Source organism: Herpailurus yagouaroundi, unplaced genomic scaffold (genome assembly GCF_014898765.1).
Source record: "Herpailurus yagouaroundi ecotype Mexico unplaced genomic scaffold, PumYag 184, whole genome shotgun sequence".
NCBI classification, from domain to species: domain Eukaryota; kingdom Metazoa; phylum Chordata; class Mammalia; order Carnivora; family Felidae; genus Herpailurus; species Herpailurus yagouaroundi.
The window spans coordinates 374,752-389,281 of NW_024412415.1; the positions used below are offsets into that span (position 1 = coordinate 374,752).

At 37.9% G+C, this 14,530-nt stretch overlaps 1 protein-coding gene and 1 long non-coding RNA gene across 2 annotated transcripts in view; both read left to right on the top strand.

Moving 5' to 3' along the window:
- Positions 1–344: 344 nt before the first annotated feature.
- EMC7 (ER membrane protein complex subunit 7) overlaps positions 345–14,530 on the top strand; it is a 17,644-nt gene continuing 3,458 nt past the window's right edge. The window contains exons 1-4 of the mRNA XM_040492204.1: positions 345–627; positions 6,144–6,263; positions 10,675–10,813; positions 12,324–12,404. Coding sequence (XP_040348138.1) covers positions 395–627; positions 6,144–6,263; positions 10,675–10,813; positions 12,324–12,404 — 573 coding nt within the window. The 5' untranslated portion in view covers positions 345–394. The remainder of the gene's footprint in view (positions 628–6,143; positions 6,264–10,674; positions 10,814–12,323; positions 12,405–14,530) is intronic.
- LOC121041440 (uncharacterized) lies at positions 6,531–9,589 on the top strand. Its single transcript, XR_005795733.1, has 2 exons — positions 6,531–8,116; positions 8,547–9,589. It is a non-coding gene; the product is annotated as an uncharacterized LOC121041440 (long non-coding RNA).

Genomic DNA, 14,530 nt, shown 5'->3' on the forward strand with positions numbered 1-14,530 from the left:
CTCTCTCCTGGGCCTGTTTCTCCAGAGCCAGGGCCTCATTTGCAGACACTACTTCAGATCGTCGTCGCTTTCAGCCTTAACGTCTTTTACTCCAGCGCGACGCCGGCTGCCACAGCAACACACTTCACCACTTTCACTTTGGGGGGGGCCCTTTCCGAGGCACTTGACACTTTCCTCAGACCGCATTCCAAACTCGAGCGCGGGGAGTTCGCGGTAGTACCTTGCCTCATTTCGGCCTCGCAAAGCGATTGGCCCAAGAGTCCCTCCCTTGGGTTTGAGCCTACAGCTCGCGCCAAGACCCGGCGCGCAGTGATGACGACATCGGGCCGCGGCGGCGACGACTGGGAGACTGGGAAGGCTTCCGGGGCCGGTCTGGCCGCTGAGAGCCGCTGTCATGGCGGCCATTCTGTGGGGCTTCTTTTTCGTCCTTCTGCTTTTGCTATCAGGGGATGCCCAGAGCTCGGAGCTGCCTGGGGCTACGGCCGATGGGTCAGGAGGGATTGGGGTCGGCATAGGAGATCGCTTCAAGATTGAGGGACGTGCGGTTGTTCCAGGGGTGAAGCCCCAGGATTGGATCTCGGCAGCCCGAGTGCTGGTAGACGGAGAAGAGCACGTCGGGTTCCTTAAGTGAGCATCCTGTGGGCAGCGGGAAAGAGGTTGGCGTGGAAGCCGGAAGGGAATTCCCTCTAGGAGAGCCAGGTGTCAGGAGCTGACGAAGTCGCTGTCGGAGGGTGAAGGGGCGGGCGCCGTTAGCGGTGTGTGCCGGGAGACCTTGGCGGGGGGGGGGGGGCCGGCCCGACCCCCCCCCCCCCCTTTTCCCCCTCACTCCACTCCCTGGACCTCGGAAATGAGGATGGCAGGTGCTTGCCCCCGGGCCAGCGCAGTGGGGTCAGTTTTCTTCAATTCCATTTTTGCCACATACGGGGTCGACCACTCTTGGGCACTGGGGACAGGTGGGCCCCTTATTTGTCTCATGCTGAATTCTTTGCATCTCATCTAGCTCCCATGGAATCTGGCCTTTTTTATTTTTTTTTTTTTTTTTTTTTTGCATTCGTTTCAGTCTTTTGGCAGCTTGATTTGTGTAGAAAGATGCTAAAAACAAATGGGAATTCTCAAAGCCCAAAGGGACTTCTATGATGGCATAGACTGGGAGGCTAACGTTGTCGCTTCTCAAATTAATGGGCCCTGAAGTCCCTAATCAAAGCACCGTTTTTTTGCCTGGAGGTGGGATTGTTGTTCTTTTTTTTACAGTTGAATTCATCGAGGGATTTGCAATATTACACTTGCTGGTATTTATGTGAGACTGGGGTTTCTCTACATTTGCTTATATGCTTGTCTTTTCTAGCTATTAGCAGAATAGGATTTCAGCCTATATTAAAGGACCTGGTGAATTTATTAGCACTCCAGTTTTGCAGCAGCCTGCTTTTCAGATGTTTAGGTACAGATGTGATGTTTTGTATCTTTCATTCGCTTCTTGGGAGGTGAAACTACAAACTGAAAGAAAATATTTAGGAAAGGAAATGTTTCGTTTGTCCACCAGCAAATGATATTTGAAACCCAGACAACTTAAATGTGGACACTTCTAAATCTGATTTGCAGATATTCAGATCATCCAGGTGCTGTTGAATGAGAATTTGAATCCCAGATTAATAGATAATGACAACAAGGTTACAATCAGTATTTTGATGCTATTTGTCTTTGCAAATCTGGTATTCTTTGGAGTTTGCCCTAAGTAATGATGTTTTAATGAAAAAACTCTCTTAAGCCTTGGAAAACTAGCCTAAATTGACCATTTGGCTTCTCTTTTCTGCAGTATATAATTACTTTAAAAACAATAATTTTTTTTTTAATTTTAAAATGATGTGTATGCTGTGGCACCTGGGTGGCTCAGTTGGTTAAGCCTTGGACTTTGATCTCAGCTCAGGTCTTGATCTCATGTTTCTTAGTTCAAGCCTGGCATTGGGCTTCACACTGGGCATGAAACCTACTTAAAAAAAATTAAAATATGTATAAATATTCTGGTTATTGAAGAAAACATAACAAGTTAGGAGTAGCAAGCCTTAACATTTTGTTGTATATTTTGCAATCTTTTTGTAATCATATGACCTGTTTTTAATAGTAAAATATATAGTACTTTGTAACCTGTTTTTTTTTTTTTCAGTTAATATTTTGTGAGCAGCTTCTGATACCATTTCATGTTCTTCCATTTGTATGTAGAAAACGTAAAATTAATGTGAGGAGCTTATGGTGGGAACTTGTCCAAAGAGGGATAGGTAATTTTTCTTGTACATGTTATGCATAACTAGCATGCAGTTTTATGTTTGTTGGAGGTGGCATTGGTCTTGGCTAATGGAGATGAGGTGAGTTTTAATCTATTTAGACATCTTCTTTTTGGGGTCATTTAGGTAGTTTTCAGTTTTTTGACATAGTAAAATTATGCACGATACTTTTTTGGAACTTTTTACTATGGAAAATTGCAGACATACGCTAAAATAAACAGTAGTTTAGTGAATACTTAGGTACCCATCCCAGTCTACCATTTTTTTTTTTTTTTAGTGTCTCCTCTGTACTTAATTTTTTTCCCTGGAATATTTAAATATGATCCTAAACATCATATAATTTCACGTGAAAAAACATAATTATGTGTCTCTAAAAGATAAGGGCTTGAAAAAACCCCCACAATACTATTATTGATTTAATAAAGTAAATAATAATGCTATAACTTCATCTAATGACTCGTTCATTTATCTGAAAAATGCTTGTATGTATTCTTTAAATCAGGATCCAACAAGGCTTACATATTGCAGAGTCCATTTGTAAAACCAAGTTTTAAAATTTCATTATAAAATTTGTATATTATCTTTCTAAAGTAAAATATTTACTGTAGGTTGAAAAATAGATTTGCTTTTTCCTTTGGGCAGTTAGTTCTGTTATTTGCATTGCACAGTCATTGCTTTAATTAATTTTTTCTGGACCTAGAAAAATGCTTTGAAATTTTGTTCACTGAGGGTCCTGTGAAGAAGCAGAAGATACACTCAAATTAGAATAATTCCAGGAAAGTCGAATGAAAGGATTAAACAGTATAGTCGTGGTGTAGGGAAACCAGATTGTACAGTACTCTAGAGTTTACAGCCTCAAGGCTATTATCACCTCTGAGCTTGAAGGATGTAGGGGAAGTAAAGTTTACTGGGACGTAGAAGAAAGGACTGCCTTGAGAGGAGCAGTGTCACTTGACAAAACAAGTCACAGGTGGCTTCTCAGGGAGAAAGCTGGGGGAAAATACACTAAGCTCATGTTCTTTCTTTCCTTCCTCCAGTCTGCAAAGAGAAGGGTGGAGAGTGGGTCCAAAGGGCAAATGAAAGACATCCAGCCTAGTAATAAGTGAACTTGATGTTTTACGTTTTTTTCTTTTAATGTTTATTTATTTGAGAGAGAGTGGGGGAGAGGCAGAGAGAAAGAGAGAGAATCCCAAGCAGGCTCCACAATGTCAGCACAGAGCCCGACGAGGGGCTTGATCCCACAAACTGTGAGATCATGACATGAACTGAAATCAAGAGTTGGACGCTTAACCGACTGAGATACCCAGGCATGCTGGTGTCTTTATTTCGATTCTGTTTTAGTTTAGTTTGTATTTTGAAGTAGCAAGGAATATGTTTTCCTCTTACATTTTAGTAAATATTGTGCATGTTGCAGAATCAATTACTGCTTTAGCTTTGAGAGAGTCTAATGATTTAAGAAGGATTATTTAATATATTATGCTGAGAATTATCTGATAAAGCCAATCCTTTTAGGATCATTTGTTTCCTAAAACAGAAACTTCTTTTTCCTCAGAATGTCAGTTTTCATTATCAAAACAAATTAATTTTGATCTATGAACCTGAAATTATCAGCTCTTAATGGGATGGTTTTCTAAGTCTAGAAGACTTAGAAGAAATCATTAAGGAAAAGGCAGGTGATTTTAACTACATAAACACGTTAGACTTTTATATATCCAAACTAAAGTAACCAAAGTAGATGGGAGCTATTTGTAACAAGTGGAACAAGTGGTACTTAATACCCCATTTTTTAGAAAGAAAGACAACAAAATGCAAACAAAAACTAGAAAAAAAGCCATTTATTTTTAAAAGTCAATTAATTTATTGTTTAATATACGTCCAAGTTAGCATATAGTGCAACAGTGATTTCAGGAGTAGATTCCTTAATGCCCCTTACCCATTTAGCCCACCCCGCCTCCCACAACCCCTCCAGTAACTCTCTGTTCTCCATATTTAAGAGTCTTTTATGTTTTGTCCCCCTCCCTGTTTTTGTATTGTTTTTGCTTCTTTCCCTTATGTTCATCTGTTTTATATCTTAAATTTCTCATATGAATGAAGTCCTATGATATTTATCTTTCTCTGACTGGCTAATTTCGCTTAGCATAATACCCTCTAGTTCCATCCACGTAGTTGCAGATAGCAAGTTTTCATTCTTTTTTTATTTTTATTTTTTTTATTTTTGGGACAGAGAGAGACAGAGCATGAACGGGGGAGGGGCAGAGAGAGAGGGAGACACAGAATCGGAAACAGGCTCCAGGCCCTGAGCCATCAGCCCAGAGCCCGACGCGGGGCTCGAACTCACGGACCGCGAGATCGTGACCTGGCTGAAGTCGGACGCTTAACCGACTGCGCCACCCAGGCGCCCCTTCATTCTTTTTGATTGTTGAGTAATACTCCATTGTGTATGTATATATATATACCACATCTTCTTTGTCCATTCATCTATCAATGGACATTTGGGCTCTTTCCATACTTTGACTATTGTTGATAGTGCTGCTGTAAACATTGGGGTGCATGTGCCCCTTCAAAACAGCACACATGTATCCCTTGGGTAAATACCTAGTAGTGCAATTGCTGGGTCGTAGGGTAGTTCTATTTTAATTTTTTGAGGAACCTCCATACTGTTTTCCAGAGTGGCTGCACCAGCTTGCATTCCCACCAGCAATGCAAAAGAGATCCTCTTTCTCTGCATCCTCACCAACATCTGTTGTTGCCTGAGTTGTTAATGTTAGCCATTCTGACAGGTGTGAGGTGGTATCTCATTGTGGTTTTGATTTCTATTTCCCTGATGATGAGTGATGTTGAACATTTTTTCGTGTGTCGGTTGGCCATCTGGATGTCTTCTTTGGAGAAGTGTCTATACATGTCTTTTGCCCATTTCTTCACTGGATTATTTGGGTTTTGGGTGTTGAGTTTGATAAGTTCTTTATAGATTTTGGATACTAACCCTTCATCTGATGTGTCATTTGAAAATACCTTCTATTCCGTCAGTTGCCTTTTAGTTTTGCAGATAGTTTCCTTCGTTGTGCAGAAGCTTTTTTATTTTGATGAGGTCCCAGTAGTTCATTTTTGCTTTTGTTTCCCTTGCCTCTGGAGACGTGTTGAGTAAAGTTGCTGCGGCTGAGGTCAAAGAGATTTTTGCCTGCTTTCTCCTCAAGGATTTTGATGGCTTCCTGTGTTACATTTAGGTCTTTCATCCATTTTGAATTTATTTTTGTGTGTGCTGTAAGAAAGTGGTCCACGTTCATTTTCTGCATGTCTGTGTCCAGTTTTCCCAACACCAGTTGCTGGAAGAGACTGTCTTTATTCCATTGGCTATTGTTTCCTGGTTTGTCAAAGATTAGTTTGTGGGTCCATTTCTGGGTTTTCTATTCTGTTCCTTTGATCTGAGTATCTGTTTTTGTGCCAGCCATTTTTTTTTTTAATTAAGAAGTTGTTGCAGGGTATTGCAAAATGGGAACCCTAATACTGTAGTAATAATGTAAAGTGGTAATTTCCCTTGAATGAAGATATGGCTTCAGAATTGGAACTGTGTTCCTGTTATATCACTGTCTCATAGAAGGAATTAGAAGTATTTTCTATGTCAGGATTCTCTGCTCCTGTGGAGTGCTCTGGGCTATTTTCAGAAGCCTGGCAGTGTGATTATGGAAGCTGAAGTGTAGGGACAATTCTTGCCAGTTTTTTGTGGGGTTTTGTTTGTTTGTTTTTTCTTTTGCTGATTGCTCTGAATGTCATTTTGGGGGGAGTTGATTTAGGAGTTAACATGATTTAAAAGAAGAATGCAGGCTATTGATCCAAAGTGTCTAAATACGATTTTCATTTTTCTAGGACAGATGGGAGTTTTGTGGTTCATGATATACCTTCTGGATCTTATGTAGTAGAAGTTATATCTCCAGCTTACAGGTTTGATCCTGTCCGAGTGGATATCACTTCAAAAGGAAAAATGAGGTAAGGGTACCTGATGTAGTTTTTACTAAAGGATAGACTACTGAATACCTCCTATATTCCTTTTGGATTTTATAGTTAGGATTGAAAAGTTTTCTCATTTAAACTACAGGTATTCCTTAAAACAATTAAAATATCCTTATATTGTTTTTAATTTAAAAATTTTTCTCACTCTGTTCCCCCTAAAATATCCTTATATTGATGTATGTGTGTGTGTGTTTTGAGAGAGAGGATGCAAGTGAGCAAGAGGCAGAGAGAGAGAGAGAGAGAGAGAGAATCCCATGAGGGGCAGGGAGAGGGGTGGGGGAGAGAGAGAGAGAAAAGCGGCTTTTACCCAAAGCGGGGCTGGTGTTCACCTGAAGCAGGTTCACCTGATTGGGACTCAAACTCACGAACTATGAGATCGTGACCTGAGCTGAATGAAGTCAGATACTTAACGACCGAGCCACCCAGGTGCCCTCCTTATATCGTTTTAATCTGTGCATTGATAATAGTATAAAGTTGAACTTCCTCCTTCTTTGCTTTAAAATTTATTTTAAAGCTCCTTTATATGAGTATATAGAGAAAAGGCAAGATTACCTACTATGAGAGCAAAAGCCCTATAGAAGTTGTAATTGAAATGGGATTCCTAAAGTGGGAAATAATTTAACTTTTCTAAATTAGAAATATTAATCGTCCCCTGTTTCTCATTGGGATATTTTCATAATACCCTTAATACCTATGTAATAGTTGTATTGATCTAGAAATTTCTACAGTTCTTTCTGAAATATTTAGTGTGCAGTGGAAATTTGGTTTTGTTTGAGAAAACTGATTATATTGTAAGTTTATATCTACGTGAGGATCATGATAAGAAGAGAAGAAAGGGCAGTATCAGAGGCTGGCAGACTAGGAAAAAATTTCAGAATTTCTAAGTAGATGAACACATGCTTTGAATTTGAGGAGAAAAGAATGCTGGACAAATTCAGGCTGTGTGTGGAATGCCACAAATCCATTTGCAGTTGGAATCCGTTGTATAGATGTCCACAGTGTTCAGATTCCTTGTGTTGTAACTCCAGTTTATTGGTTTATTTTTTTTTTTATTGTCCCATGCCAGTAGTTGTCTCTTTGGCCTAATGACCAGGAAATATATGAAACAATTTTATTTATTTGCTGTTTTTTTCTAGCTTTATTGAGGTATGATGGCAAATATGAAAGAATTTTGAGTGGTTATGTCTCTTTGAATTATCACAAAATAACTCTGTTGCAGTAATAAAGCACAGGTCTCACAAAGGCAAAAATAATTTTGGGGTTCGAGGAACTCTGTTTTATGACTGACCTTTTTGGTATATGTTCCAAAAATATTTAGGTTGATTTGTAGAGACTCCAAGTTGAGCTGATCTGATAGAGATATGTTCAGTTAGTACCATAATATTTACATTGGCATTAATGTTTATGCCTAAAATGTTTTCTTGTTTCTTTGCCTTTTTTGGGTTTTTTTGGACATTGAAAGTTTGAAAAGTATATGTAAATATGGTATAGTTCACATAGAGTGAGCCACACATAGAACTGTCTCATCCTTTATATCAGCTGAATATTAGTCCATTGATGCTAATGCCCATTAATGGACAGGTAGGGTTTTCTTTCTCCTCTTTTAACATGTGTGGTGAACAGAGATGATTATTTGGTAGTAATTTAAATTCTTGACATTATCATGAAACTAATATTATGATGCCACTAAGAATACATTCTTTAAAAACAAATTACTTTCCCCCCTATTTGAAGTTAAATTGTTGTCTTAGAATAGTCTAGTTTGTCCAAATTCTAATCGTATTTCTTGCTCTTGGCTATTTAGAGCAAGGGTGAAGCTTGAATTGAAGGTAATGTCTTGTAAATATGTTTATAAATATTTTTTGATAGAATAAATGAATTGTTTCAGAGTAGATGAACCTTATTAGGTATCAAATTTCTCATGTCTTAAAGGCATAAAGATTTTTAAGGAAATATATAGGTAAAATTCTAATGTTAAATTTAAACTTTAAAGGACTTATGACTTTTTATATATTTTAGAATTGGAAGCTTGGAGTTGGGTGGGTGTGTTGATTGCACTATACTTATATACATATTTAAGTTTTTTTTTTTAATATTGAAAACAGTACTGGAGGTAATGAGGGTTGTTAAAAGGGGGTAGTTGTCTGTTAACACCTATAATTTTTATTTACTTTTGCTCTGAATTTTGCATTAAGTAGTTTAAGCAAATAGAAATATTTTTCTGTATATAAAGTTTTTTGCTTTTTGCTTTGGGTAAAGAGTACTTCCTGCTTTAGCATTTAAGGACTGGTTGCAGCAGTGGGATTCATATTCTCAGTTCCATTCCTGATGATTGGATGCCTGAAGCATAGGTAAAAAAAATGAGGCTCTTATCATTTTAATAATTGGGGGTGGAACAAAATAGAGAGCAGATGGGATTCATATAAAATCCTCATATTCTTGACCAATATTTTGTAAGCATGCATGGTAACATGACAGACATTTCCTTTTAAATATATAGCTCCCAGAAGAGCAAGGGAAATCCCTGGGGGACAAACCATAAACCACTTTCCTACCTGGGGGTTTTGATATTCTAACCAAAATGCTTAGATTTTATTAGCAGTATGTAGGTAAGAGGTAAGCCTTAGGCTTGCTTTGGGCGAGAATTAGATCTAAGACTCGATTCCCCCTTTGACTCTTGGCATTAAAATCCACTAGTCTCCCAATCTAGCCCTGGCCTTTTGAAGGGGAAAATCTCTCCTGAAATTTGATAGTCACAGTCCTCCCTCACTGAAATTTGGGGTGTGAACTTATTACTTCCTGCATGATCCAGAAACTTTCAAGCTGTGCAATTAACAAGATCATCCCTGGTCATAATCCTGAACTCCTGGTGAAGACAAATGCATAAACTCTCTGCAGGGAGATATTCTCTATTCACGCCCACACATAAATAAAGTTATCAAATACCCAAGAAAACAATGTACATTGAGTCAGCAGATGAATTAGATATATAAGAACCTTATATAACAGGATTATTGGATATGGACTATGAAATAGTTTAAAGTATATTTAAAATGCCTAAACAAATAAAAGATCTATTGTTGTAAGAGTAAGATACTACAAAAACAGACCATTGATATTTGAAAAAGAGTAAAATAGAACTTCTACAATAAATACAGGCTTTGGAATACAAAATTCAATGCATATGTTAAACAACTGAACAGAGGTTTGGTGAACTGGAAGACAGATAGGAAAAAACTTACCCAGAAAACAGTACACATAAAGGAATGGGCACTGTGAAAGAATTTAACAAGATGCAGAGTCAAAAATGAAAAGGTCTAGAGGCACCTAGGTGGCTCAGTTGAGTGTCCGACTTTGGCTCAGGTCATGAACTCGCGGTTCGTGGGTTTGAGCTCCACATCGGGCTTGCTGCTGTCAGGCTGTCAGCCTGTCAGCTCAGAGCTGGCTTTGGATCTGGTCTCCCCCCTCCCCTCCCCTGCTTGTGCTCTGCCAAAAATTTAATAAAAGAAAGAAAGAAAAAGTTCTAACTGGTGTCAAATAGAAGTTCTGGGAGGAAATGAGAGAGAAAAGAGGAGGCAGTTTTCAAAAAGTAGCCTGGAACATGTATGAACATGTTGAGAGTTTTGATTAAAATTAGTGACATCTCTGGTGAAAATGTAGTGTTACCTATGGTACTGTTGCAGGACTTTCTTTTTTTTTTTTAAATTTTTTTTTTCAACGTTTATTTATTTTTGGGTCAGAGAGAGACAGAGCATGAACAGGGGAGGGGCAGAGAGAGAGGGAGACACAGAATCGGAAACAGGCTCCAGGCTCCGAGCCATCAGCCCAGAGCCTGACGCGGGGCTCGAACTCACGGACCGTGAGATCATGACCTGGCTGAAGTCGGACGCTTAACCGACTGCGCCACCCAGGCACCCCAGGACTTTCTTAAATCATAATTTTTTTCTGCAAAATTTTAGACTTAAAAATTGGGTGTGCTCATTAATGCATATCTCAGACAGCCAAAGAAATAAAACACAACATTTTTATATATTTATAACAAAATTAATTTATTATTAAATATAATCAAAGAGCTTTAGAGTTAGAACAATTCTAAAAGAGCTTTTGATATATCCAGAGAAGAACTTGTCTAGCCCCACAGGACTAGGTAGTAACAAGAGTTACAGCTAGAAACTAAGTCTCTCTCTCTACATTTTGCTAAATATTTTAGAAATACAGATAAAGCTACTTTAATCCAATTTTTAAGATCAAAAGTTTAGATGCCAAAGCATTTTAGAAAAATGGTAATTTTAAAGGTAATTATAAGGCATTGTTAATATAAGCAGTTCTTTTAACTAGTAATGTTTTTGATAAAATTACTGATGCTTTTTTCATGTTGCTTCATCAGAGCAAGATATGTGAATTACATCAAAACATCAGAAGTGGTCAGACTTCCCTATCCTCTCCAAATGAAATCTTCAGGCCCACCTTCTTACTTTATTAAAAGGGAATCGTGGGGCTGGACAGACTTTCTGATGAACCCAATGGTATGTATTAGGCTACAGTTAAACATCTTTACAAATCTCTAATTTGAATCTAGGAATTTGAAAATTTCTAGCCCCTCTGAGAAAGAAAGCTGAGGTCAGATTGTTAGATGAAAGGATAATTGTGAAGTTTATTGATTTCATAAAAATAGTAGCTTTAGGAATACTAATGAAAAGAATATGGTGAGAATTGCACAATAGATTTGATATTGAAATGTGCAACAGAAACGGGATAAATACTTATCTATGATGAAATGTTTTAAAATTTAAATGGAATAAGAGTATGTGGTAAGTCCCATGGAGTTAGCAGTCTCATCCTTCATACCTGCATGTAAGTCCACTGATGAATGTGCCATCATTTATTAATCAGCTACTATTGATGGCTTGAGTGAGGGTCTTTCTCCTTTTTTCACATGTGTGGTAAACAGAGAATTTTTTCTGTGGTAATTTAAATCCCTGGTATGAAAATGATGTTATGGTATCCATTAATAATAAATCACTAATAGAATACATTCTTTAGAAACAAATTGACTTTTTTTTCCTGCTTCTGGAAGTTGAATTATTATCTTGTAATTGTCTAAGTGGTGATCATAGTCCTTGCTGATGGCTATTTAGATCACAAACAGGAATATTTGGGGACTGTACATTTTTTGAGAGGAATAAATAGTACCTAGAGTCTGCTATCAAGAGTAAAGAAGCAGGAAGGTAGAGTGGATAGGAGAAACCAGCAATGAGGTTCCAAAGTTTATTGAGAAATAGATTCCATGTTCTCATTTCTGAAATTCACGGAAACATATACAGTGCTAAAGCTTCTAGGTCATTTTTCAAAACTAGTCACCTAGTACTATATTGCAGTCTCGAGAGAATGTACATTAAAGGGGCAATATAATATTTTCTTCAAGAACCATAAAGTCATCTGGAAAGAGACCAGCTGGCCATCAGGGTCGCTATTCCCAATGCCAGACTGCAGATTGAAGAAAGTGAATAGATAGTTACGTTTGCAAACGGTTTGTGTTAAAACTGTAAGCACAGGGGCGCCTGGGTGGCTCAGTCGGTTAAGCGTCCGACTTCAGCTCAGGTCACGATCTCGCAGTCTGTGAGTTCGAGCCCCGCGTCAGGCTCTGGGCTGATGGCTCAGAGCCTGGAGCCTGCTTCCGATTCTGTGTCTCCCTCGCTCTCTGTCCCTCCCCCATTCATGCTCTGTCTCTCTCTGTCTCAAAAATAAATGTTAAAAAAAATTAAAAAAAACAAAAAACAAAACTGTAAGCACAAATATTAAGCGAGGTGTCTATAAATTCCAAATCCACATAGATAAGGCTCTTCTCTACAGCAGTCAGACATTGATTAGCACCTGTATCAAACAGGCTGAATGAGTAGATTTGAGGTGGTGCTGCTAGGTTTATTCTATATATAACATATGAATTTTTAATTTCATCATGGGTTGTTAAATGCAGATTTTATTCTGCTGTTAAAGGGGAAAAACATTTTCTGGATTTCTTTTTTTCTTCCATAGGTTATGATGATGGTTCTTCCATTATTGATATTTGTGCTTCTGCCCAAAGTGGTCAACACAAGTGATCCTGACATGAGACGGGTAAGGTGATTGCCCCCACTGTGAATTTTTGAACCATATTCCAATGCCTGAATCATTCATTGTGGCTGAATGGCTTGGGTTTTTTAGCTTTATCCTAATTCCCAAGCCAAATTCATTCAGAGGTTGTATTAATACAGTATCATTTTCCTGGTATTAGTTAGTTGTTTCCATTGGACCAGATAAATTCAGTTGGTTCTGCCTGATAAAAGCCTGGGTCTCTTCGTACTGCAAAAACACTGCTTAGTACTGCTCTCTTTGTGCCTCACTTGTTAAATAGTTGAAATGCATAATAATCCTGGTAGTCCAATCCAAATAGTTTGCAAAATGATAGCTTCTTACAATTTACCTTTACTTTACAAAACTCTTCAGAGTACACATTTAGTTTATGTGTTCAGACACACACGCACACAAATTTGGATAACCAAGGGAAGAAAATAGAATAGCGACTTCTAGACTCTTTACCCCCAAATTATACTGGTTTGGCAATGGGCAGAGGATTGCCAAATAAGATGCTTCAAATTTAGTGCCACTACTTTGTCTCTCTGAAATATTGGCTTCCATAAAATCTTCAGAATTTTTTTTAAACCATTGTTTTTCTTCCACCTGGAAATGATTAACAAATACCTCCTGAGTTCTAAGTTTTTCCACTGTATGTAATATATTGATGTGTTGACACCTTCTTTTTGCTGAATGAACATTTATTAATCAATGTTTAGGTTATGGATACTGGGGATGTCTCATTGCCAAATTTGACATCTTTGCTTCAGTGTTGGTCAGAAAGTATACATCCTGTGTAATCCTGGTATCTGTTAAGCCAGGTAACTCTCTGTGGCATCAATAGAAGGAAACATTAGAGGTCACATTGGATTAAAAGTTCATTCCTTGCAAAGTGCTTTGCACATAGTAAGCAGTATAAAAAGTTCTTTATTCAAGAGCTTCAGAATTGAACAGATTAAAACATAGATTTGATGATATATTTTTGCAGGGTCTCAAGACTTGTTACGATATATATTTGATTATGAGGGCATGTTAACTTTTTTTTGGGGGGGGAGCATGTTAACATTTTTGATTTATGCTTACAATGTTTCTTTTCCTGTCCATATCTGTAAAAGCACATTCTCCTTGAGAACCCATGTATAAATTCTACCTTTGGAGAGAAAGCCTAAGCTAATATCCTAGTGGTGTTCAACTTTACATGAGAGATAATATAATATTTGCTATTTTTTCCATGTGTGAACTAATACTATTTTAAGTTCATTTTTGGAATGTTACATAAAATTCATATGTAGCATATATTACATCAATATTGTTGAAGGTAGAACAATACTTTATTGATTGTTGGCTAAATAGAGAGAGGACAAAACCTCAAAATAAAAGTGCCAGATCCTTATGAGGTCCTGCCAGTGACTTGTTTGTAACATTTTTATTGCTGGCTTTAGATGCTGTTAAGGTCCATAGTAGTATTCATAGATTTACTACTAAGGGCCTTAGGAATTAAGTGTTGGAAATGCTGTAGTTATTTTCCGAACTTTTCTAATAGCCTTGATATATAATTAAAGATTGATATTCTTTTTTAAAATGATTTTTTATTTATTTGAGAGAGAGAGAGAGAGAGAGAGAGTGTGTGAGCAGGGGAGGGACAGAGAGAAAATCCCAAGCAGGCTTTCATGCTATTAGCACAGAGCCCCACACAGGGCTCAAACTCACAAACCCTGAGATCATGATCTGAGCTAAAATCAACAGTTGATCACTTAACTGACCAAACCACCCAGGCACCTCTGATATTCTTATTTATATGCATTTAAAGAAAGCATGAGTTTAAGAAAACACTCATTTAGGGGTGCCTGGGTGGCCCAGTAGGTTAAGCATCCAACTCTTGATTTCGGCTCAGGTCATGATTTCACAGTCATGAGATCGAGCCCCCTTAAGAGTCTCTCCCTTTGCCTTTCCCCTCATTGTGCGCGCTCTCTCTCTCTCTCTCTCTCTCTCTCTCAAAAGGTAAAAAAAAAATTTTTTAAAGGAAAGAAAACACCCATTAAAACAGTAAGAAAGCATTTTATTTATTTATTTATTTGTTTGTTTATTTATTTATTTATTATTTAATGTTTATTTTTGAGAGAGAGAGA